Source organism: Pezoporus occidentalis, unplaced genomic scaffold (assembly GCF_034315485.1).
Source record: "Pezoporus occidentalis ecotype Australia unplaced genomic scaffold, CSIRO_AGI_Poc_V1 ctg15, whole genome shotgun sequence".
NCBI lineage: Eukaryota > Metazoa > Chordata > Aves > Psittaciformes > Psittacidae > Pezoporus > Pezoporus occidentalis.
In genome coordinates, this window is record NW_026913316.1 from 8,365,889 (window position 1) to 8,389,616 (window position 23,728).

Below are 23,728 nucleotides of genomic sequence, written 5' to 3' on the forward strand. Positions count from 1 at the left end.
GCAGATATAAAATATGATATATATAATTTAAATATTTAATATACAATATTTTCTATTTTAAAAAATCCTCCAAACCCTTTAGCCTCTAAAACTGTCTTCTTAAGTTCACACCAAACTTAAGCTTGTGGACAGCTTCCAGTATTCTGAGACAATCCGTGATCTCTTACTCAAGCTGGGTTTTGGTAGTTTGTGATAAACAGTTTTTGTAATTCTTCTCACAAGTGATTTCAGTGGAGAAAGGAGTAATTTCTCAATGTTATGTCTGAGTATGCTTTCACTGACTTCAGCAGTGCAGATCAATCCCATAAGGAAAAGGAAAAAAGATGAGCCTCAGAAAATGTGTAACCTCAGGAATGGGGCACGAAACAGCTCGTTGATCTTCTGGTAATCACATTCAGTGTTGCTGACTAGCTCTGGAGCGAGCCAGTTCAAACAGAAATTAAATGGGGGCTTTGCATTTTTTGAGTGAGAAGCATTGATCATTGGGCAATTTCTTCTGCAGAAATCTCCAGAAGTCCTTATAAAGTCCTTAGCTAATTGCTGAGTAATGTACTCTTTCTGGATAAGGAAACCTGTGACACAATGAAACACTCAATAATTCTGGTCTGCTGAGCTATTCAGAACATAGACAGTCAGCAAACACTTAACACTCCATTTTATATCTTACCCAATCTTTAGGTGGCCAAGCCAGTCAGAGACTAGGACATCCATGGATTTTAAATACTTTTCCTAAATATGTTACATACCAAGTATCCAGTCATTGTGGGATTTTTATTTTATATTTTTTAACTCCAAACAAGGAACATTCATCTAGCAGTCTAATAGGTACTCACCTTTAATACATACTGCTTTCAGCACAGGTTTGCAGGTAGCACTTATTAGTCCTCTGACTGTTCACTTTCCTAATTAACCCTTTTAATATTTTTAACCCTTTTAATATTTTTTATATTTTTTCTTAACCCTTTTAATATTTTAATATTAATTTCAGCCTGTCAGAAGACATATAAATTGTGCTATTGCTCAGCACCAAATGGTTTCTGTTTGAAATAGACTGACATTGTGAAACAGAAATAGTGAATTATTTCCTTGGTTGACTAGCAAACTATAGGCAAGAGGATTCCTGTGGAGAGTTTTGTGACTAATTTCGGGGGTCAGATTGGGATCTGGGAACTCAGATAATATTCTCATGATATTAACTGGTAACCTCTGCTGAGGACCTAGTGCCTGGCCTACATGAAAATACACTTCACATTGTGCCAGCTGTGAACTTACCCACATCTGTGATTCCATCACTGTGAAATTACACAAAAAGGGGCTTTTGTAAGTTCCGCAAATCACATAGTTTGTTTTTCTTTTGCATACTTTATGTCAAGTGGCTCTCTCAGTGCTTGCCCTGAAAGACATGTTGGTCTGGTAAAGCTGTAGATTTCAAAAATGTGTTTATTTTTTTACATATAACAAATTTGCTTAAGTATAGCCATGTAATCAAGTAGTTTGTGTAACTGTGTGTATCCTACAAGAAGCCACAATTATCACACAGCATGCAAATTTTTATAAACCCAATTTTGATTATGTTTATTCAACAGACGAATTGCTACTTTCTCTAAGATACACTTTAGGAATATTACCAAAAAACATTCTTCATCATTTGTATGAGTTACCGACCCAAAGGTATTGAGTCATGTTTGTTTTGGAAGCATATTGCACACAGGCCTTGTCAGTCATGTCTGCAGAAGGAGACACATGCTTTTTTGGATATAATGCCTGTATTTGCCAAATGTAAAATTAAAAGCGAGTTTACAGGAAAACATGATTGCAAATTGATTACATAATTTTCATTAGCATTACAGAATTATTCCTCCCATGCAGTTGTGTCACTGAAAAATACCTCAGTCTTTGCTGCAGGAGAAGATTTTAATGTTGAGGATTAGTATATATATTAAATGGTAACATTCCTGTATCAAAAACAATGCTGTTGAGTTGTTTATGTAGCACCGTTCAGTTAGAGGTCCTTGTCCAATGATTCCCAATAGCTGCTGTGCTGGCTCAGCTCTCGTGCAGATTTGTCTTCAGGTCTCCTGTCTTTTTGATTACTGTCACTTAACCTGGGATAGAATCTTGACACAGATCTTAAAATGCCAGCAGTTCTTCTCCTTTAATGTTCACACCATGATTTTTATAGATTGTACAGCAACAGGAACCTTTTAAGAGTATATGCCACACCATGATGTAATTGATGAAACAGAATGCTTGCCTATGACAGATAGCAAGCTTTAAAGATAAAATTTGCAGTGACATAAGACGGTGATTTGGAAAAAAAGAAAATGTCTCTTGATTTTGTTGGATGACAATTAAAGAGAGAAAATATGCTAAGTACTATAGTAAATATGTATCTACTTGCATGATTTGTGAAACAGCTTCAGAATTACGTGATGAAGTGAATGTCTCACTTTGAGAATGACACCATGTTTCATCTTACATTTTGAATTGATGTAATCTACCCTGTGGACTGTGGAAATACACAAAGAATACCTTCTGCTTCATTCTTCTCCATCACTGTAGCAAGGTACCATTTAGAAAACAAATTCTTACTTGCAGTGGTATTTAAGAGTTAAATTATCAAATACGCTGATTTTATCTGTAATTGTGAATATTGCAGCAGTACTACTGGTGACCTTCCATTTTATGTATCTGCTCTCGTGTATACTTAACACTTTATGTGTTTCTTGTTCTATGCTTAAAAACAGAAGCTATACAACAATACTGGAAAATAAAGTCAAAATGGTTTAAAGTTATTGTCCTCTAAAATAAGCTTCTCTCAGGCACAACATGAAAATAAAAGGAGCTTAGAAATCCATTTTTATTTTAAATGTAACTGAACAATGAAGTTTTATATCATAAACTGAAGATCAGAGTAGAGTTTAACAAGAGTAATTAAATACATACACATTAACATGGTTACCGTTAGGTATTCAAAAGCTGTCCGCCAAGACAGAGAGCTTACCCTAGTACATAAACAGCATGCAGCTGGACTGCAAACCATCAGTAAGTTTAATCAGTTCTCCTTCTGTGCTGTTTTAACAAGCCCGTCACTGTGAGTAGGAAACCATCAAACCAATTTAAAAATAGCTTTATTTTAGGGAGTCCATTTGATCTGGCTGTAATTTCCTGAAAAATGAGGTTAGGGTGAGTGAGTGTAACTACAGAATCAAGTGAATACCACTACAGCTGCTGAGCTGAACTGCTGCTCTCACCATGTTCTGGGACAAGTACCTCCTCTTGTGCGTCACGGTATAATAACTTTCCGATCTGAAATTAAAAATTGCCTACTTAAGAATTCAGACCTTCTTTACTCCAATCATTATAACACTAAACCTATTGTAATTATTATAACATTATTCCATATAAGACTGCCTGTAACAGAAAAGCATGATTTTCCTTTGTAGTTGGAAATTTAGTAAGTTGTGTTTCTTACCAATCCACCTTCCTTGGAAGAGACATCAGGACCCTGATACAGCATGATAGTAAGCATATATAAGTGCATAAGTATTTGCCAGTTTATTAGAAAGCTACCATGTCATTATACTCTAGACTACACTTCTTGGGTTTTTTAAACATCTCCCAGCCCTTAAGGTTATGACAACAGAAAATATATGAATTTAACCAATGAAGCAGTGCCAGTCTGAAGCTAATGCTTGCCTGGAATGATATCTTTCATAGATGTAATGTGCTCCCAGGGGATGTTAACTCAAACCTAATTAAATTTACTTAAATGACACTTTCATTGGATAAAGTACAGATATCATAATACAGTGCAGTTGCTTGGTAGGTACTGATAAGAACTGCTGAGGTGAGCTCTTTAAGTTCAGCTGCTTACACACTTACATCCCAAGAGTCTTGTCTCTAACAAAACTAGCAGCCAGTTTAGAACAAATTGCCATGTCTTAACAAGAGTTTTAGCAGGTAGTGTTTAAATTGGGGCATCTATCCCACAGATGGGTAACATACTCTGGCATCATGCTGCATGTGACCAGACCACAGAGCACTGAAAATCCCCCAGACTTGCAGTTCTCTGAATGATGCACTCAAAGGGTCATCGCTTAGTCTCCTAATCCTTTCAAACAAGACCACAAAGATACCTTCTGCAACAAAGCAGATAGTGAACAGCTGAAATATTAAGCGTTTTTTCTTCCATGGGTTTTTGTACTCTTCCAAAAAACAGTTTATATTTAGGCAGTCCATTAATGAGGGCCAGGATTATCCTCAGGTACCAGCTTTTGTATCTTGCACGTTTGAAGTCAAATATGTTAAAGAACCAGAATCTCTTGAGTCCCTGATGGGGAAAAATGACAATTAAAAGATTTCACAGGGAAATCTGGTAAAATGTATGTGTGCTTTAAGTTTACCTTTATTTAAAAAAAGGCAATTGCTGTTATAGAGAAATCTAGATTGAAAGAGAAACTGTCAACACTGAGAGCTAAGAATTTGCTTTGCTTGTCATTTATCACGTACTGAAGACTTTAGATGATCTGTAATCATGAAAGTATGTGAATTTCCAAACCAGACTATGCCAGGCTCAGAGAATTACCAGCCCCCCAACCAAATGTGATTAGATTTTAGAGTAAACACAGATGTGTTATGTTGTAGAAAGGCAAAAGCATATGTCTATTGACTTCTACTTTGGCCGTCAATATGTTGGTGTCATGAGGGTCTTTACCCTTCTCCCCTTATCCTAGTAGAGAATTTTATTTTTTCCTTTAGCTAACAGAAAATAGAGTTCTACTTTAAGTGATCCCACTTAATTTCAGGATTCATAATAAACATGCAAGAAACTTAGGAGAGATAATAAAGATAGTTTACTGGTTCTATCATAAGGAGATAGGATGGGTTATTTTTTGTAAAGTACTGTATGCATGTGCTTTAGCATGACAATTTGACACATAGTGCTCCTAAAAAGCAATCTCAGAATCCAGTTAGTGCATTAAAGGGCTCAGATTGACAAAAGAAAACTTGGAATAAATTGTCTAGATATTGCAGATCTGAAGAGGTGTCAGACTGTGTTTATGTTTTGTAAAGTGTAATGCTTATGTTAGGTAATAACTTCAGTTCTTGCTTTAGCAAGGCATTAGTAGTTCCGTAAATATATTAATTTTGGATTAGAAAGGCTAATAGAAATATTAATTTGGTAGCCTGGAATGGTTTTGAACACATTTTTAACATTCCAAGAAAACAGAATGGAGAGATTGGCTATTTATGTAGACCTGCAGAAAAGCCATTGAAAGTTGTGATACTCCGTGTTGTGAAATATACTTGATCCTCACAGAATTCATATCCATGAACAGCGTGTCTTGTCTCACTGTAAAGCACACCTGCAACTTCAAGAGGCTCAATTAGGCAATCTATAGAGTTCCAGTCTCCTATCTTCCTGACTCTTACCCATCTTCACTAGTCTGAGCTGCATGCCCACAGCCAGCTCTGGTACTTGCCAGACCTGCTCAGCCACTGATGGAGGGCAACTTCCCACCTCTCCCAGGAAGCTGTATTGTCTCCTGCTGCACTGGTGAACCCCACTGAATCACAAGGAGGTCTAACAGGTGTTGTAGGTAGTACAAGGAAGTAATAGGACCACGTGGCAAGGAAAACCACTTCTCGACTACAAGCAACTTACTCTTCACTGCGATTTCATTATTTTACTGTAGAAAAATAAATAAGTCAATCTCTAAGTACCTGAACAAATGCTGGCAAGCCCTGTGAGATGTCACCAAAATAATCTAGCAGGAAATCCTATGGACTAGTCCTACTTCGCCCTGAAGATTCAAGCAACTCTTTCCACTTAGGAAAGAACCATGAACATCTATCAGCCTTCTTGAAAGTAGGTACTAAATCCCTTCTTTGAAAAACAGAACACAAGGCACACTTCTGGCACCGACACTTCCTTTTTATATCATGTATCCTTACAAGTGTTTGCTGTGTCCTCCACTTCAAGTTAGTCCTGTTCGTGCCACTGCCTGACGGGATTCCAAATCTCTTTTTGCCCCATGTGCACCCTAACCACCAGGCTGGAAGACAGTCTCATGTGATGGGAGGGGAGCATGGAAATATTTTCTCCTATACAGCCAAGGATGGAAATTCTGTCCGTTTCAAAGAGAATGACTCCATAGTCTGGTATTGAACACATATTGAACTGCTGTAGTTGTCAGAATGGTCTGCTTATGTATTTTAGGCATTTATTTCTGTAGCACGTTTTATCTAATAATTTTAATGCCAAATACACAGTTGTGCAAACAGGGATCAGAAATATTTTTCGTCCAAAACTGTAGCTAAAAAGCTACATATTCGTGCCATCTAATAACATGCATTTATGTTGTAATGAAAATGCATCACTGTTAATTCAACAAATTTGAAATGGATAGGAGGAAACTATTTTGTGAGTAATAACGTAATTTAGCAGAGTCTATCATGCTGGGAGGATGAGTATCTATAGTTATGTTGTTTGTAACCATCCTTCTCTGGAAGAACTGTTCTTGCTGATTATAAGACCCTGCTGTGGACAAGGAGCATTTAGGAAAAAAATCTTTACTCTGAGGATGGTGAGGCACTGAAAAGGTTGCCCAGAGAAACTGTGGCTGCTCCATCCCTGGAAAAGTTCAAGGCCAGGTTGGCTGGGGCTTTGAACAATGTGGTCTAGTGGGAAGTGTCCCTGCCCATGGCAGGGGGGAGAAAATATGTGATATTTAAGGGCCATTACAACCCAAACTATTCTGTGTTTCTATATGTCCTTAATTTTCATTAAACAGACAGAATGTTGCACTACCATGTACTTCCATGCACAACCTGCCTAATATGTGAATTATATAAAATCTGATATAATTTATAAAACCCAAACCCCTAATTTTGCAAGTATCCACAGACCTAGAGGTGAAAGCATCTATACAATTTTAAGCAAGTTAGTTTTTTTATTTTTCTACTCTTAGTGTTGGCATGCTTGTAGCATTACTTACTCCTGTGTTCATAAGGATGCAATGTGCTCATCACAACTGCCTTGTTTACTGCTTCCTCAGATTTATGCTTTTCTGAGTTAGTGAAAGAATGAGAAGAAGGGCAGAGAAGGCTGAGAAACTTATAGTTTCTGCATAAATTACACAAGATTTACAGGTATGCGTAGTGTCATTTAAGTGGTAGAGCTTGCAAGCATAGAAGTCTTTTTTAAAAATCTGAAAATGAAACAGCAACTTCCCAAGCTAAAAACAGAACAACTGCTTAGCATTTGGTTAGGTGCATATCAAGTAGACCAACTTTGAAGAAAAGGTTAGTGGCATTCCAGAAGTACAGGGATGTTAATCAGGGAAGGGAGAGAGTATTACGACAGTACTCATCATCTAGGAGAAAGGAGCAGGGAGTTAAAACCTGTTGGAAGCTGCATGAAAGTTATGTACCATAAAAAGCCTTTCTGTTTAGTCAGTGGTGTATTGGTATGCAGTCCATCCAGAAGTTTCTCTTAATTTTCCAGATAAACAGGTACATTTGATAAAAGGTGACTGGTCTGCCTAGAAACTTTGTTACATTTATACCCTGAAACCATCAGGACTACAGCAAAATAGTGCTGAAATGGAACACGCAGAAATTAGGGCAGTAATTAACATGAGTTATATGACTGTTCATGACCAGAAGAGCTTTTTGTTAATAAACCCAGTATTTTCTGTTTTACAGGATATTGATTTCTAGCTAGGGAGATGGAGAGTTGCCCAGAGAGCTGTGGAATCTCTGTCCTTGGAGGTGTTCAGGACCTGCTGGGACAAAGCCCTAAGCAGCCTTGTCCAAGGTCAGTTCTCACCACACTTTGGATAGGAAGTGGGCTAGTGACCTCCAAAGACCCCTTCCAGCCACAATGATTCAGTGTTACCATGTCTCATTTCAGATGTCTGATTTATGTGATTAGGATGGGTGCGTCCTCTCTCTAGACAAGCAGTCAGAGACTCCTGCATTAATAAAGCCCAAAACTCAATGGCTACATTCAGACAGTATATAATTCTCCCTACACTGTAACAAAGCTTTTGTTTCAGTAGAACTGCTTTTCCCTGGGAGGAACAGCACAATGTTCTTACAGCAAAATTAACTCGTAAAATCAACATATTTGAATAGGAGAACTTCATTTTTCCTTGATACATGCACAGTGTGTTCAGGCTTCTCAAACCAAGTGATTTGCTGGGAAGTCCTTATTCCTTAAGTTGCTTATCTTTGTTTACACAGTCTAGAACAAGCAATGCAAGTTTGAGTCTCACATTAACAACCTTAAACTTTGTCAAGTCAGAAATTCCTTTTTCTCCTTAATTTTTGTTAAGCCTATTTGTTGCAGCCAGAATTGCCTTTTATTGCAGCCTCAGAATTGCCCTTTTTACCCTCCTCCTTTCCATCTGTCCCAAAGTTACTTCATTTGCTAAATAATTCATTGTGGGAAACTTCTTTGAAACTCCTGTTGAAGCCATCACAAAATATCAAATACTAGTTTCCCTCTCACCTACAATTGCGGATGTGATACCAAAACTTCACTAATTCTAATGTAGTGGAAAAGTCAAGTCTTGTAATAGTTCTGTTCTGTTTCAAGTCCAGCAAAAAAGGCAGTTGGGATACAAATTGATATGCAAAACACTGAACACACTTTTCAGATGTGGTGCAGTTTCTGAGCCTCAATATATTGTACCAGGGCAAACTGGCTGGCCACAGAACTTACACAGGTGATTAACCAGCCACCTACTTGTACAAATGTTTCTGAAGAAATGTTTCAGAAATCTGCTTTGAAATTAGCATCACTATACAACTCTCTCCCCCCTTTTCCTCCTGAGCAGCCCCAAAATAGTCTACAATAGATACCTCTATTACCTTATTTTCCTCTAAATTAGAATTTGCCGCTCTTTATTTTAGTTCAGTCATCAGTTTTTTTCATTATCCAGTTAAAAATAGGTATCCCCAGGCTAATGCACCTACAATTTTGCTGAGTTCAGGAGACTTGGTGTGCTATTCAAAACTCAATGGTTGTGTTGAGTTTGCTAGGTGAAGGAAAGTGAATGTAGTAGTGAGGGCATGCCAGACTTTTTTTGTGCCCTCATATGAGACAAACAGTAAAGATGACATTTGTAGTCTGAAGATTTTAAAAAAACTAAAGTATAGTTTATTTTCTTGTCCTCTTTTAAAGACCTCTGGCGCATCTTATGCAATTACTGCTCTCTGATATGTTATGCCTTTGATAACCTTTTGAAGGTTTGCTGAAAGAACAGTTTTATTCTGAATTGCTTTAGAAGTGAAATGTTCCATATGTCAGTGTACTTAACGTTTATCTTTCTGACATAGTTTTTGGTCATGGCAGTCTTAGGTACTTGTATAAAAATGGAAAAACCTTCTGAGCAACTTTCAACTGCAATGCTAAGCCTTTGCAGTACAACTGCCAGTGTTAACTGATGCATAATGGCAGCAGTAGGTGTAGTTAGCAGAAACATAATAGAAATAGAATTTTTGTCTACTTAAAATGACAAGACAGACAGAAGGAAGTGTTAAAATTTGCAAATGCTAAATATGCATTTGCAAATGCTAAAGTTAAGTTCTGTTTTCTGTATCAGTTTACAAGTTCATAACATCCAAATGTAAAATTTGACTGTACTAATTCAGGTCTATTTTTCCTAAGAACATTAGGTAGAATAGAAGCACTGGAAGAAAGATATACCCTGTCTTTACTCAAAACTAATTTTAAATGAAGAGGTGTTTTTTATGTTTTTGTTTGTTACTCAAATGTTGTTTCCTGTCAAAATGGGTGCTATTTTACAGAATAAACTATAGAGTCAGGAAACTGAATATTTTTTGCAGAATGGAACTGCTTTCCCATCAGCTGCAGGAGCGGATATCTTTTTGCTTTCCTTGTTCCTGGTTCAGTCACGTTCAGATGAATGGACTTGGATCCTTCTCTTGTCTTGGCTGAAGCCTGTTGTTCGACAGAAGGATTTTGATATACTCCCTGAGCAGCATTATAATGTTAACAGCACACAAGCATATTGTAATCCTCCAGTCTTTTCTCCAGAAATACTTTGACCTTAACTGTTCTGTATCAAATGATGTATTTCAAACTTTGAGAAGCAGTTTAGCCAAAGTCCTTAACTGAACTGAATTTTTCTGATAGAGAAAGGAACGTGCTGATAGTTTGTATAAAAATTCAATTGTGATTTACTCTGGTCTTTTTTTGCCAGTATGCTTCCATCAATTTTCAGTCTTAAGGCCCATCAGTTTAGAAGACTTTTTTTCTCTCGGGTAATCAAAATATTCTGTTAGCTGGGCTCAGTTTTACCCTTTGCAAAAGTATGAACTAACATGTGCTTTTGCATTGCATATATACTGAAATTGTTAGCTCCAGAGCTGCTTCAGTGTGCCATTCAGCTCATGAATTTGTCCAAGTTACAATTTTATTAATAAAGAAAACTGTCAAACATTATAAACAAGAAATAGTCGCAGTCCACCAAAAGAAATCTAAAAGTGAGAGATCCTTTGCGATTATTTAAGCTGAAGGGAGTTTTGTGGCAAATGCAAATTAAGCCAAGCTTTTCTGGGATAGGGAGAAGCTATTCACAGTTGCGTCCCAATTACATTTTATTTGAGGCTTTTCCCCATAGAAAATAGTAATTTTTTTTTCCTTGAAATATCTGTAAGTTATAAAACTTTGTCTATCACAGTTTTTAAATGGAAAAACATGTTTGGCATCTGAAATCTCTTGAGAAGAAATCAAAGCGTTTTACTGAAGCTTGTTAGAATCTTTCTGTGTTTGAAAGTTTAATAATTCTGAAGAGAACAAAGTAAACTTGAGTTTTTCTGGATTATTTTTTTTTCTTTCTTAATTGAGCAGTATACCAGTAAGAAGGGAGTTCCTGTGTCATAAAATTCCTAGGTCTTTTTCCCCTAGGTTTTGAAGAAATGTTTGAGAGCTGGGGAATGTAATTAAAATCTTACTTTCCCTTTGGCTGCATTTTTAATTTTGAATTCAGACCCTCACACAGCGTAATAGAGCTTTGCTTTAGGGTGTTTTATACCTCTATCAAAGTGTCTGAAGTAATTAGTATTTTATACATTTTGGTAAGTATTTTGCCACTGGACGCACCAGTGTGGGGGAATGATAATGGTTTGAAGCTCTGGCAGTGACAGGACCCTAAATGAGAATGTCGCCTTTTAATCAAGAGCACTTGGAGTCTATGGTATTGAAATGCCCTACAGAGAACATAGAAAAGCCATCCATCACTTTGTGACAGTCCAATCTTTTAGTGCATGAGTAAAATTTTATTCAGCCTTTCTAAGGCAGTTGGAATGTAAGATGTTTTTACTTACCTCAGAACAGCAGTGTAAAAATTTGAAAACATAATGTACAGATTGCTTTCTGGACATCATATGTGTCTTTATGCATTATCCTTATTTAGATTGCGGTCAAAATGTTTTCCATGTCCTGCTTCAAACATCTCCTCCCTCCCTGTAATACACCCAACAGCTGAGATTATGTCTAAACTTTGGTCATATATTTGGAGTTAATTTGCATAGTTGATTAACTCTTAATGCTCAGTGGAAATACTCAGCAAGCTAGAGGGAAAGAACTGCTGCTTTAGGAAGGGCAGATTTTGTAAGTCTCGCACAGAAAAGTAGTTTTACATGTGACTCAGAAGTCCTCTGGGGAATGTTTGGAAGAAGCTGAAGTACGTTTAGCAACACATACATGGAATTATAAACTATTATTGTAATTAATTCAGTGATCTATTTCAAGCTTTGTGTTGTTACGTTTGTTTTCAACAGCCCTCCCTCAGCTTTCTTTATAAGTGAAAGGAGCAGCAGCATTTGAGGACAATGTCATAATTTAAGCAAAAATATTTTTGATGTTAGGCATTTGGGAGATTAACTTTTGATGTCAATGGAAGCAGAAACCTGAACCAGGAACCCTGTCTTTTAAGATGAGTTGGCAATGACAAAGTGATGAAATCCATTGACTTCAATGGATTTCCTCCCAATTTACACTGTACGCATGATTATCTTGCCCACCCTACTAGCTGCTTGAAATCAAGAACATTGATCTGCACGGTATACTTAATGCTTTTTTTTTCAGGTGGCTACTACTCAGGTGTTTTGGTTAGTAAATTGAGTTTTTCAGTATGCTGTGGAACAGAATTTACTGTGAATATGCAAGTTTAGGGTTTTGCTCCTTTCACTTCAACATTTTCAAGCTGAAGTAATTTTTTATTTTTTTTTAATCCCAAAATAAGGCAGGGCCTTCTGTGAAGGATGAATGTTCCTAAAATGCTACCATGTACCAGAGTGCTGAACGAGAAAAGGCTGGGGAAATTGTATTGGTTTTCATTTTAGTGAGTGGAAACAAAGAAAAAGCTTTTCCTGCTGAATCCAAGAACCAGTAAACTGCAGCCAGATGGGGAAGACACATTCATACATGTTACAGAGTAAGTCTTCCCAGCGAACCTTTCTGTCACAGACATGGAGAGAGTTAATCTTGTTCAAGAAAGCGCTGTTTCTTCAGTCTTACCTCCTTACCGAGTCTTCAGTGAGTTTGCTTTCAGAAATACACTATGCTAATAACATTGGTGATGAGAAATTTTTTAGCCATCATATTTGCTTCAGCTTAAGCATGTCTAAGTCTGACACCTTTCTATGTGAATTTTTCCCAGCGATGTGAAGAGCTGCATTTTTGTCTTCTAGAGTGTACATATTCAAGTTGTAATGGCTTCTGTCATCATTTAAAGTTAAATGAATTAAATATTCAGAATGTGCAAGCACCTATGCCAGGCTTGTTATACAGTCAAAGTTAATATATTAATCAAGTGGCTGAATATATGTTCTAGTATGAGCAGTATTAGCTGGGACTCTGTTAAAAAGCTGACATTCAAAGTCTACTCCTAGTTTCGAAAAGTCTGCTGGTATCATCACTGCTGTCATCTAGTGACATCCGTGCTCTGTTTCCAGATGGCATTTTCACTCACTGCAATTGGCTGCTAGTGAAAATACAGGTATTATCCATTGATTTCATAAATTAGCATTTCCTTTCCTGGCTGCATGCCAGAGCTTCATCAGGATGTCACAGAACTTACAGCTAAAAGCTGAGAAAGTTGCTACAAGTTGGATATTGCTGCATTAGAAGTAACCTACTACAGGAGTAATTAGACATATACCATTAATGAGGCTGAGTTAAAACAACTGTGTCAATGAAATGAAGAATGTCATTGTAGTATTATTGTACTTACGAAAACCAGCTGCCAAGAGTAAGTAAAAATAATTTAAACTGGTTACTGAATTTCACATGCAAAAGTTGGTGACCAGTGGGTTCCTCAGCAAGCCAAACTGGGAGCTTGGGCCAAAGTTGACACCAAGTGTGAGGGCTTGACTTACAACCAGAACTCTTTTCTTACTTTTCAATAGTGACATACAACCTCCTAATTATCACTGTAAGACAAAGCCACTGTATCAGAAATACTGAATACAGAAGCAAAACCAAACCAAAACCCTGCGTACATAGTCACCTTCATCTACAACTGCTGTACTCAATATAGTGTTAAAACTCACTACTAACTGATTTCCAGAAAACAAAACAAAGAAAATAAATACTTATAGTATTGGGTTTGCTCCTTTAAACTAGAAACTCCCTTTCCAGTTCTTCCAGAATTTATTTATGCATTTAAGTTTTCCTTCACCAACGCACTGTTCAGTTTACCTTCTATTTGTAAATCCTGTTTTGCCATGTAAAACCATAACATCTACCAAGAAGGGCTTCTGACGATCATATTGTACTTTCAGTGATGTGCAAATCCATTCTTTTTCTAAGCCATGGCATGCATTCCATGTAGTGATAGGACGCCAGAAATGCAGAAATATACATCTCTGACTTTTATATTTCATATTTTTTATGTTTTTGATACATTGTAAAATCCTATTAGTCTAAAACAATGAAAAAAAAAATTATAGACCATAATCCAAAAGTAAATAGGTAAGAAATAATACTTCAGCATGTATTAGTTACTCAGTTATGCAGTTTTAATCCTTGCTGGGAAAAAAAAAAATCCAGGAAAAAAACGGAATGATGATTCAGACAATAATAAGCTAATTCAACCTGGTATTTAGTCCCATCACAGACACCCATCCCAAACCCCACAGTGCTGATTCCACCTAGAAATAGCCAAAACAAAGAATTCAGCTTCCGTGGTCTACAAGTTTTGCTTGTCCTCTCCCTAAATAAAACCAGACAGCTGGAGCAATCTTTGGAAATCCTGTGAAAACTGATACATCTGCAGTAGGGAATTTGGAACAGACTGTATTTAGAAAAAACTAATAGATCTACCAAAACCTAAGACTGAAAGTAGTATGTGAATAGGCAGCCTCGCAGTGTGTGTTTTCTCCCACCACAGAAAGCATATACAATAGGGTCCAAACTAAGCTCATTCCTGGGGTTTGGCTTTATTCGAAAGAAATCAGTGTTAAGGTAGCTAAGCTTTAGCTCAGGTCTCTTTCCCAGACTTGGCAGGTCTTACAACAAACCTCTCAGGACAACCAAGTGTTTGCTGCAGGTCTTCACTCTCTCCAATTGTTGCTGTCTCCTCACCAAGTGAAGTCCTCAGCCAGCTTCCTCCCCTGGTGACTGTCACCCAGTCCTGCTAGATAACAGGGAGGACAGTGTCCCACTCACTAGGATACATTGAATACTTGATACATGGTCTTGGGAAATTAAATGCAAAAAAAGAAGCAGCTCCCATCACTGTTGCTCCTTTTAATCCCAGGAGGGATAGAGGTTGCCAACCTGTCACACTCTGGTTGTAGGTAAAATTCAGGTAAAGCGCATAAACTCAATTTTATAGAGGGAATAAAATTGCACAAATGGTCCTGTAAGAAGCTTTTGACCTGCTGTCTACAAATTTAAAACATGCCATTCCAGTCAAGGTTGCTCTACACCTGGCTAAATAGGATACTGGGAGAAGGAGAACAGAGAGAGGTAGCATGGGAAGAGGTGGTAGCATGGACTTCTGTGGAGGTTAACAGCCAGAGGAAGGAAATGATGAATTTACTGATGTCTTAGCTGTAGTCTTTAGTGTTTTTATTGTTATTGGGGTAAAACTAGCATAAGCTGTACTTAATTCACGCCTTCATTTGCCAGTGCAGATGTACCCTGTAAATGTAAAGCCACTCTAAAGTCTTTGTTGTTATAATGTTCAACAGCCTACAGAGAAAAACAAGTACTGCCTAGTAACTATTGTACCGCAAATTCCCCATAGCCCCAGTTACATAAACCACCATTTAAAGGGCCCAATTTAGTTATAAAGTGCATATGAAAAGCTGCTTCACTGACTCTTTCCTTGCGGTGTATACTGAGCTCCTCATAAGAGTTGTTTACATGACAAGATCAGTTTAAAGGAAACTTTAAAGAAGCTATTAAGAGTATCATCCCATAGTTACACTTTCTTTCTAGCCCTCCTGCAAAGCATTTGGGATTATCCTAGGACACTGGGAGTGAGGAAGTTAGCTAAGAGACTGGCCAGGTACAGAAAATGTGCTGGGGACTGGTTGTGAGTTGGGCAGGAAGGGGAAGTTGTCCCACACTTGACTGGGGGGTTACAGCACACATTGAGCTGTACATGTTCCCTGGTGACAGGCGCTTCCTCACTGTGCTCACGAAACCGCCATCACTTCACAGGACTACAAAGGGGAGTTGAATTAATTCCTGTTTGTTTGCCCTGACACGTGTCAGTGAAGAATGAAATATCTTCCAAACTAAATGACCAAGCACATCTGGGAGAGATTTGTTCAACTAATGTTAAAAAGATAAATGTTACCTTTATTGTATAGCAATTGTTCACTGAGCAATCTTCTTTCAGGCTGTAAATAATGTTTGGTATTATCCCTGTATTACTGACTTTCAGGAAATTTTCATTAGGGACTGTAGTGATAGGACAAGGGGTAACGGGTTAAAACTTAATCAGGGGAAGTTTAGATCGGATATAAGGAGGAAATTCTTTCCTGTTAGGGTGGTGAGGCACTGGAATGGGTTGCCCAGGGAGGTTGTGAATGCTCCATCCCTGGCAGTGTTCAAGACCAGGTTGGACGAGGCCTTGGGTGATATGGTTTAGCGTGAGGTGTCCCTGCCCATGGCAGGGAGGCTGGAACTAGATGATCTTAAGGTCCTTTCCAACCCTAACGATTCTATGATTCTATGATATGGGGTTTGCAGTACAAAGGTAGATCCATATTGGTTAAAATTAATTTGGCATCTCTTCCCCCCCCCCCTCCCTTCTGCCTTTAAGAAAACTTTCAAAAAACAAACCTGAAACATTAAATGGTGTTTCTTATACTTGAAATACTAGTATTTTTAAACACAGGCTAGATGGAGTTACAGATTGTCGAGACACTTTCAGTTTGTGGCTATAAAACTGCCGAGGATATTGGCCGAGACTTCTGCAGGCTGCACGGAAAGAGCATCTCAAAGGTCTCTGTGCAGTAGCACATTATTTGGGAAGCAGTGCTTCTACTCCATTCTTTAATGTTTTTCCAGGAAGAAAAGCATATTAGCTGTGTACCTCTCTTCCATAGTGCTACTGCTGAAATCTGAGTTTTCACACAAGTGGTGCTGAGTGAGGGAACTGACATGCCTCTAAAGTATGTCTGTATCTCAGTTCCCAGAATTTAACTGGGATCATAGTATTCAGTCTTACTTGTTTCCCAGTCTGTCACAGGGCTCTCAAGTCATGGTATCAATTGCCTTCCACTATGGTATGCAAGCTGCTTTACAGTTCTGCACACCAGCCTGCACCATTTTTCTTGAAGAGGAAACCACTGCTGTTAAATTGTCCATGACAGATCCAGAAGATGCTGCTGGCATTATGTTTCAATGGGACTGGAGGATCACTTGGGTGTTCATGTGGCCCTGAAAAGCAGCAGCTGCTGCTCCAGATCCTGCTGCCTCTGCCACTGTGCAAGGAATACTGGCAAAACCAAAATTAACATCTGGTCTGTAATGTGAGTTATCCCAGCTCTTAGCAGCACTAATACCTGAAATCCCTGAGGGGTTGGTCTGGAAAAGAAACGATGTGTAGAATTTTCAGTCAGGAATTGTCCTGCCAGGAACTGTTCCTTACTTTCCTTTCCAAATGCGCCAGCAAGGTTAGTGCTGAATCCACACAGAAAAACCCACTGAAGACAGTGAGTGGAATATGTCAGTGTACCCAGCTGTAGAAATCAACAACTGTATGTATAAGGAAGCTTCCTTCCCTTTACTGTATAACTATTTTCATTTGCTCTGTCTTGAAAAGCTAGGTACTGTTTTGAGATGTTGAAATGCTAGTCAAAACCCATTTCATGAACAACAGAATACTTAGGAAAAGATCATTGAAAAGGCAAAAGTGGTAAAGTAATTAATAAAAAAAAAAAAAAAAAGATTGCATTTAAAACTGACCAAATTGTGCCAAATAAAAGGCAAGAATGCTTTGAAGAGTAACTAAGTGCTGATTCCTGCACTTAGAGATTTTATAGTGATAACGAGCAGTATCAGAGATAATTTAGTCTTCAAAAATAGTCTTGTATCTCAAGCCTTGTCTTTCTCAAGATTGACTTTAATGTTTGCTGCTGAAATCCAAAGTGTTGGAAGCATGCGTGTGCAAGACTATAGTTTGAAACCTAGCAGCTCATTGTACAAAGACACTTTGCTCAGGATTGCTGAAGGTATTTTCTCTGCTCATTGTCACACAATGCACATATTTCTAAACATCCATCTGCATTTCTTCTGTTTCTTTGACAGCCACTGCCTTTTAATGTTGTCCTCAGCAAGGAAAGAGTTGAGTTTGAGCTACAGACTTCAGTGTTGCTTCCACTGATGTTATTATGGTAGCATCCCCTGCACTATGGGGAGGGGACTACAGAGGACTGACTGTTGTTTTGAAAATAGATCATCATATGTTTTATTTTAATAAGACTCTATAAACATGACTATTTTGCTTGAATACTTCTTTATACCATACTTTGAATATTTAAGACCTCTCTTTGCTGTGTTAAAAGCAGACACTGTTGAATAACTGATGTATTTCCCCAAAGAAAGTTCAATTTGCCTAGTTCCTAATCCTGTAATTACTTATGCATGTAATTAAGAATACAAACACTTCCCTTGTAATCACATGGAGAAGGATATGCTGAATCATGGTCTTTGCTATATAGTCTCAGTTTCTAGATGTGCTCCCATAATTCAGTAATAAGAATGGTCCTTCTTTTTCTCCTACTTAAAGGAGTATTGTATCAACACAGAAGGACTTGCGTGCAGGTTTCCACAGGAAAGCATTGGTTTTTTTTTTTGTTCTAAGAATTATCTGTCTGAAGGTGAAGAAACATTTTAACCACCCATTCAGTAAATATTGATTTAGCTTTTAGCCAGGCTTTGTGTTCTTCAAGAACAAAGAACCAAGGTATGAAATCCTATTGCCTGAACTGCCAAACTCAACGGCAAAATTCTCATTGGCTTCCGTATAGGTCAGGATTTGATGAGGAATGTTTATGTATGTCATACAGGCCACTTCTGGTAGTGTGGAGACTTACAAGGTGCTCACAAAATACAAACCAACATAAACTCAGGCATGCAGAGCTATCAGAAATTGGTTAGACCACCACACAAATTTTTAGCTTCCCAGTCACACACACACCTTCCCTAACTGTTCTTCCTGCTAAATAAATAAACCACAAAGAAAAGCCTAGAAAACACCAACTAGTACCCAAGTAGATTTTGTGAGGCTTGTATATATATAATACTAACTATATAATACTAAAACTAATATAGATATATGCTTCTTTTTTCTCTCAATTCTCATTCAGGCATGATTGAAGCCAAGGATGGAGAATAAACTGATTAATCAATTGTTTCTTCAGAACCTTAAAAAAACCTTATAAATAAGTTTTATATATTGCTATTAATGCTCTAATATTGAGCATTCTGAAACAGATCCAGTGTACCAGTGTACATTTCCGCTGTTTCAGGTTTCCCATGCAGTCTTGCATTATGTAGAGATGTCTTTCCTTAATACTGAAATAAACCCAATGCTGTTTTTACATAGTAAGCTTTGGCCACTCTAGTCCCTTCCTCCCTGTATATGTCAGTTGTAAACTGCTTGACAAATACTCAGTTTCATGCTTTTCCACTGCTGGTATACAACATCTTTAAAGATTCAGAAGAGGTAGGAAGGCTAAAAAGACAACAGGTAGGTAATACAGCAGATGGCTCTGTCTCCAGTTAAACTTGCTTAGAGTAACAAGTATTTTTTTTTCAGAGTGCAGGTGGAGAGGCCATGAATGAAAACAAATTTCTGAACACAGACTCCAGCACAGGATCAGTGGAAACAACCGTCAAGCCGTTACCATTTAAAGATCCAAACTTCATTGTAAGCAGATATTTTAACAACTTGAAATTCTAAACTCTTCATATAAACCATTAACTAGGATTCTATTTAACCATACTGCTAATGTAAATATGAAGAAAGTCAGCTTAACAGCCAAATAAAAGGTTGACAGTTTTTAAGAAATTCACCTCAAGCCCATGCCACACTATGGTCCAAAGCGCATGGTGTGGTATCTCACAAACTACCACAACTGTAGTTCACAGCTGTGAATGTAGGAATCCCATCTCCCAGTTCCTAGCCAAGGCCGGCTGCAATGCAAAATGAAATCAGCCAGAGAGTCATTAGCAAATGGCATTTTCTCCTCTCCTGGTCTCTGAAACTTTTTAACAGAGCTGTGGTGTCTGTTCTTCCAGTAATTGCTAGGTTTAGAAGCAAAGGCTCCATGCTCCCCAGAAGCCCGGCTTGCTGGCTTGCAGAAGTCATGTAAACTCTGACAGCTGATGAACTACTGGCTGCTAAAACACTCTGAGCTTTAAATTGGGGGAGAAGGTGAAGGAAGACTACAGGTAGTAATGCTGTCACTGCTGGGTTTTTTTTTAATATCTTTTTATCTCACTGTGCCAAGGCCAACTCATTGGCACACTGTACAACTGCTTTCTAAACAAGCAAACTTCTCAGGCTGCTGGTCCTAAGCCAGTACTTAGAAAGAAGGATTTTATCCCAGATTTCATTCTGTATTAACAAGATCCACTATCCCATAGTAGGGGATATAAATTTAATCTCTGACTTGCAAGTTGTCCTCTGTCTGCTTTGCAGAAGACTTCTGTCACAAGAGGGGCACTCAAACAACCATGTATTTTGCTCACTCTAATGCTCCAGTGAGTACCAGTGTCTTTGAGAAATGGGGCTTATTGGAAAAGCTACATTTGTGCCCAGAGGCATTCCATATAGCTTCCTTAAGGGATTTAAATGGCCATGATGCCTTGTGCTTCTGTTCTTAGAGGGATGTCACCATTTCCAAAGAGGCAATACTAATGCCTGCATGCTCAAAATAATAGTGAATGTACAAGGCCTTTGGCAACTGCTGCAGAAATAATAGACAATTATAATAAAAACATGAAATTGTCCTCTCCAGTACTGTAACTAATTTGAGAAGAAATGTATTGAGTTTTAGCTAGCTTTTTGTCAATATGAACTGGTGGTAACAATTTGGATGATGTTTTGCATCCTGCCAGCCTAACTTGCTTTTAAAGGAAGAAAATAAATCACATAATGTCTATCTCATAAACATACCCAAGTTTGAACCACTGCTGAGGATAGCCTTAAAAGCAGAGAAGAAACCAATTACCCTCTTCTAACCTGAATGGAATTTGCATCCCTTTGCAATGGGGATGGGGAAGGAGACCTTCCAACTATTGTGCAGAACAATGAGTATCATCACCTGTCCTAGTTCCAGCTTTCCCTGAACTTCGCTAGTGCAGAGCTTGCTTGGTTCGTTTGCACTTGGCAGTCATTGCCTTTTGACTGTAGGTATGTGAGGTAATACCTCAATTCCTAGGAGGTATAACTTCATATAAACCCAATAGTTGCTTTTGATAAACGAGGTCACTGAAAAAAAAAAATCATTATGCAATGATTTGGGGGGATATTAATTGAATTAAGTGAATTACTATTGCAGTATTACATCTATTTTCATTTCATATTCCAGCAGTCTCTATTTTACAATGATCTTTAGATTACTAAGATGTTACCCTCAGAGTAAACATTTGTATGAACTTTCTATACTGGATATTCATTGCCAAAACACAATATATCATCAGCTTATGAGCATCTTTTCTGAATATATCTTGCATCTACAGAAAAAAGCTTTCTCATTGAATTCTTCCTTCCATCATCTTCAGCAGTTTAACAAGCTAATTTAGAAACCAATCACAGCAGAAGTGTTTTTGCAGAACTTTGCCGAGTTCTGATAAGACTGATGTGGCAGGTGGTAATTATTAACAGAAATAACAACAACTCCCCAGATGTAGGAACATTTTCTTTTCTGAAGTAAAGCTGTAAATCCATGTCCTTTGATCATTTAGAAGTAGTACAGTATGTTGTGCAGCTTCTATCTCTGGAGGGACATAAATAAATTACTCTGTAGCAATCACATTTGATAACTGAAACTACTATTATAGTACCTGTGGCAAGCTTTCCATTAGTGTACCTTTCAAAATGCAAAATTGTCTTGGCAGCCAACATTCTATTTATTACTCCTTTTCTGTTCTTCTGTCTTCTATCCTTTGAAAGAAAAATAAAATTTCCCGAAACTTTCTTATCAAATTCATTACATTTTGCAAGATCAGTTGCGTTTTCTAATCCCTAAAAGGATGCCCCGCAATATGCTGTAAAAAGGAGAGAGAAAATTTAGCCATGTAATCACAACTTTAGACAGAACTTCATAGTAATAAGTTCCAATAAGATGGGAAGTATATACAGAATCCTGTAATCTCAGGCTAAACCTGACTGCATTGATTTTCTATTTCCATGTAAAAAGGAGATTTTCATTTCCTTCAGTTAATTGTAAGCATAGTAGCTTTGACACAGTCCAAAAAGCTTTGTTTTTCTTGCAGCCAGGATTAAAGTGTACAGTATCTTAGCCTGCTGATGAAATAAGTGAGGATAACAAATGGTTCATGACAAGATAAGACATATCAGAAGGACTATGAAATAGAAGTGTCATGCTCTGAAATAGCATTCTTCATTTATTTTTTTTTCTCTAAACACCATATCTTTAATTCTAGCACTCCGGCATTGGTGGAGCAGCAGCTGGCAAGAAGAACAGAACTTGGAAGAACCTAAAACAAATTCTTGCTTCTGAAAGGGCATTGCCATGGCAACTAAATGATCCTAGCTGTAAGCTGCTTAGACACTTTGCATGTATTTATAAATAATAAAATCCACACAAATAACTTTCTTTAAAACAAACCTAAATTGTTTCATCAGTGCATGCAGTATCCTGCTTGAACAGGGTCCAGTAGTACGTTTAAGACTAGTATAATCACACTCATCAGCCCTAAGTGGAAAGTAGGGGGAGGCATATAATTTGGAGTATTGTGACAAAGTTCAAATACATTCAGGGAGAGTTTAATAAAGGGAATGTATTTATCCAAAGCAGGTCAGAAACTTCTTATTCCCATTAGGTTTTGATCACCCCTACTGCTAAGGAGCCTTCTCCTCTGCATATAGCCCAGATGTCTTCTGATGAGTGACTGCTGCTTGATTACCTGTATTTGAACAATTTTCAAATAGATTCTGCTAAGCCACATACCTCCAATAGTTTAGACTTCAGCCGAAGGTTCCTATCCAGCTCCTTATCCTAGATTCTTGGGAGGTTTAAATCCTACATCCCCTATTTAGTTCAGCACAGCTGAAACTACACTGCTAGCAGTCCTGAATAGCAGTTCTAACTGGTGCACATCTACAGCAGTAGAGTTACAGCAGTGGTCTTAATCTAGATAAACTTCAAATCTACTTTATGATACGACTGAACGCAGCTAGAGGAAGAATGTGATCCTCAGATTCTACTTGAGCAAGCGGAGGCATTTCAGAATTGAGCATATGCATACACTTTTTGTCAGACTTGGTGCTTTATCCAAAAATAGCTTGCCTTTTTTTGAAGTGCTTTAGACACAACTGTTGCAGAAGAATGCAAGCTACTGTGTGTTCCTGGCTATTGTAACTGACAATCTGCTGATGTTGCTATTTCTATTACGTTCTGTTTGCAACCATCAATTTACAGGATTTTTAAGAAGGAGGGAAAAGAAATTCAGTTGCATATTTAAAACCAGCTGTCTGTGGCATTAGTGTCTTTTGAATTATGAGATGATGAGTTAGAAATTTGGTATGCATGGAGCATTTGAATTGATCATAGCATCTGAATGAGGTGCAAGAAAGATCAGGAAGGAGGAAAGAAATGAATCAGGTACAAGATATTTTTGTAAACATCTAAAAATGGCAATTTAACTATTTAAATATACCAAATGTGTCCTAAAATAGTTTATGAATGAGAGTTGCTATCTAAAGGGCACCAAAGAACAGCAATTTCCATCATTTAATTTAAACATTCAGACAATTTTCTAGGTCATTGGCTGGGCTTAAAGTGGTACATGCTTAAAGATTTAACTGATTTAAGAGATTATTTTGCTTTTCTGGATTATGGTATTTCAGAGCTGCAATTGAGCAACATTTTGTGGCCTTGACATACAGCATGCGTATGATAATGGCCATTCTTTGCAAATAACTGGCTGCAAAGGAATTCGTTGAGACTGAAATCAACACATTTCAAATAGGGGAGG

General features: G+C 37.7%; 1 protein-coding gene across 2 annotated transcripts in view; it reads left to right on the forward strand.

The window, feature by feature from the left end:
* INO80C (INO80 complex subunit C) overlaps positions 1–23,728 on the forward strand; it is a 30,857-nt gene that overhangs the window by 1,452 nt on the left and 5,677 nt on the right. For both annotated transcript variants that reach the window (XM_062610951.1, XM_062610952.1), the window contains exons 2-3: positions 19,320–19,430; positions 22,175–22,286. In XM_062610951.1, the coding sequence (XP_062466935.1) occupies positions 19,320–19,430; positions 22,175–22,286 (223 nt within the window). The remainder of the gene's footprint in view (positions 1–19,319; positions 19,431–22,174; positions 22,287–23,728) is intronic.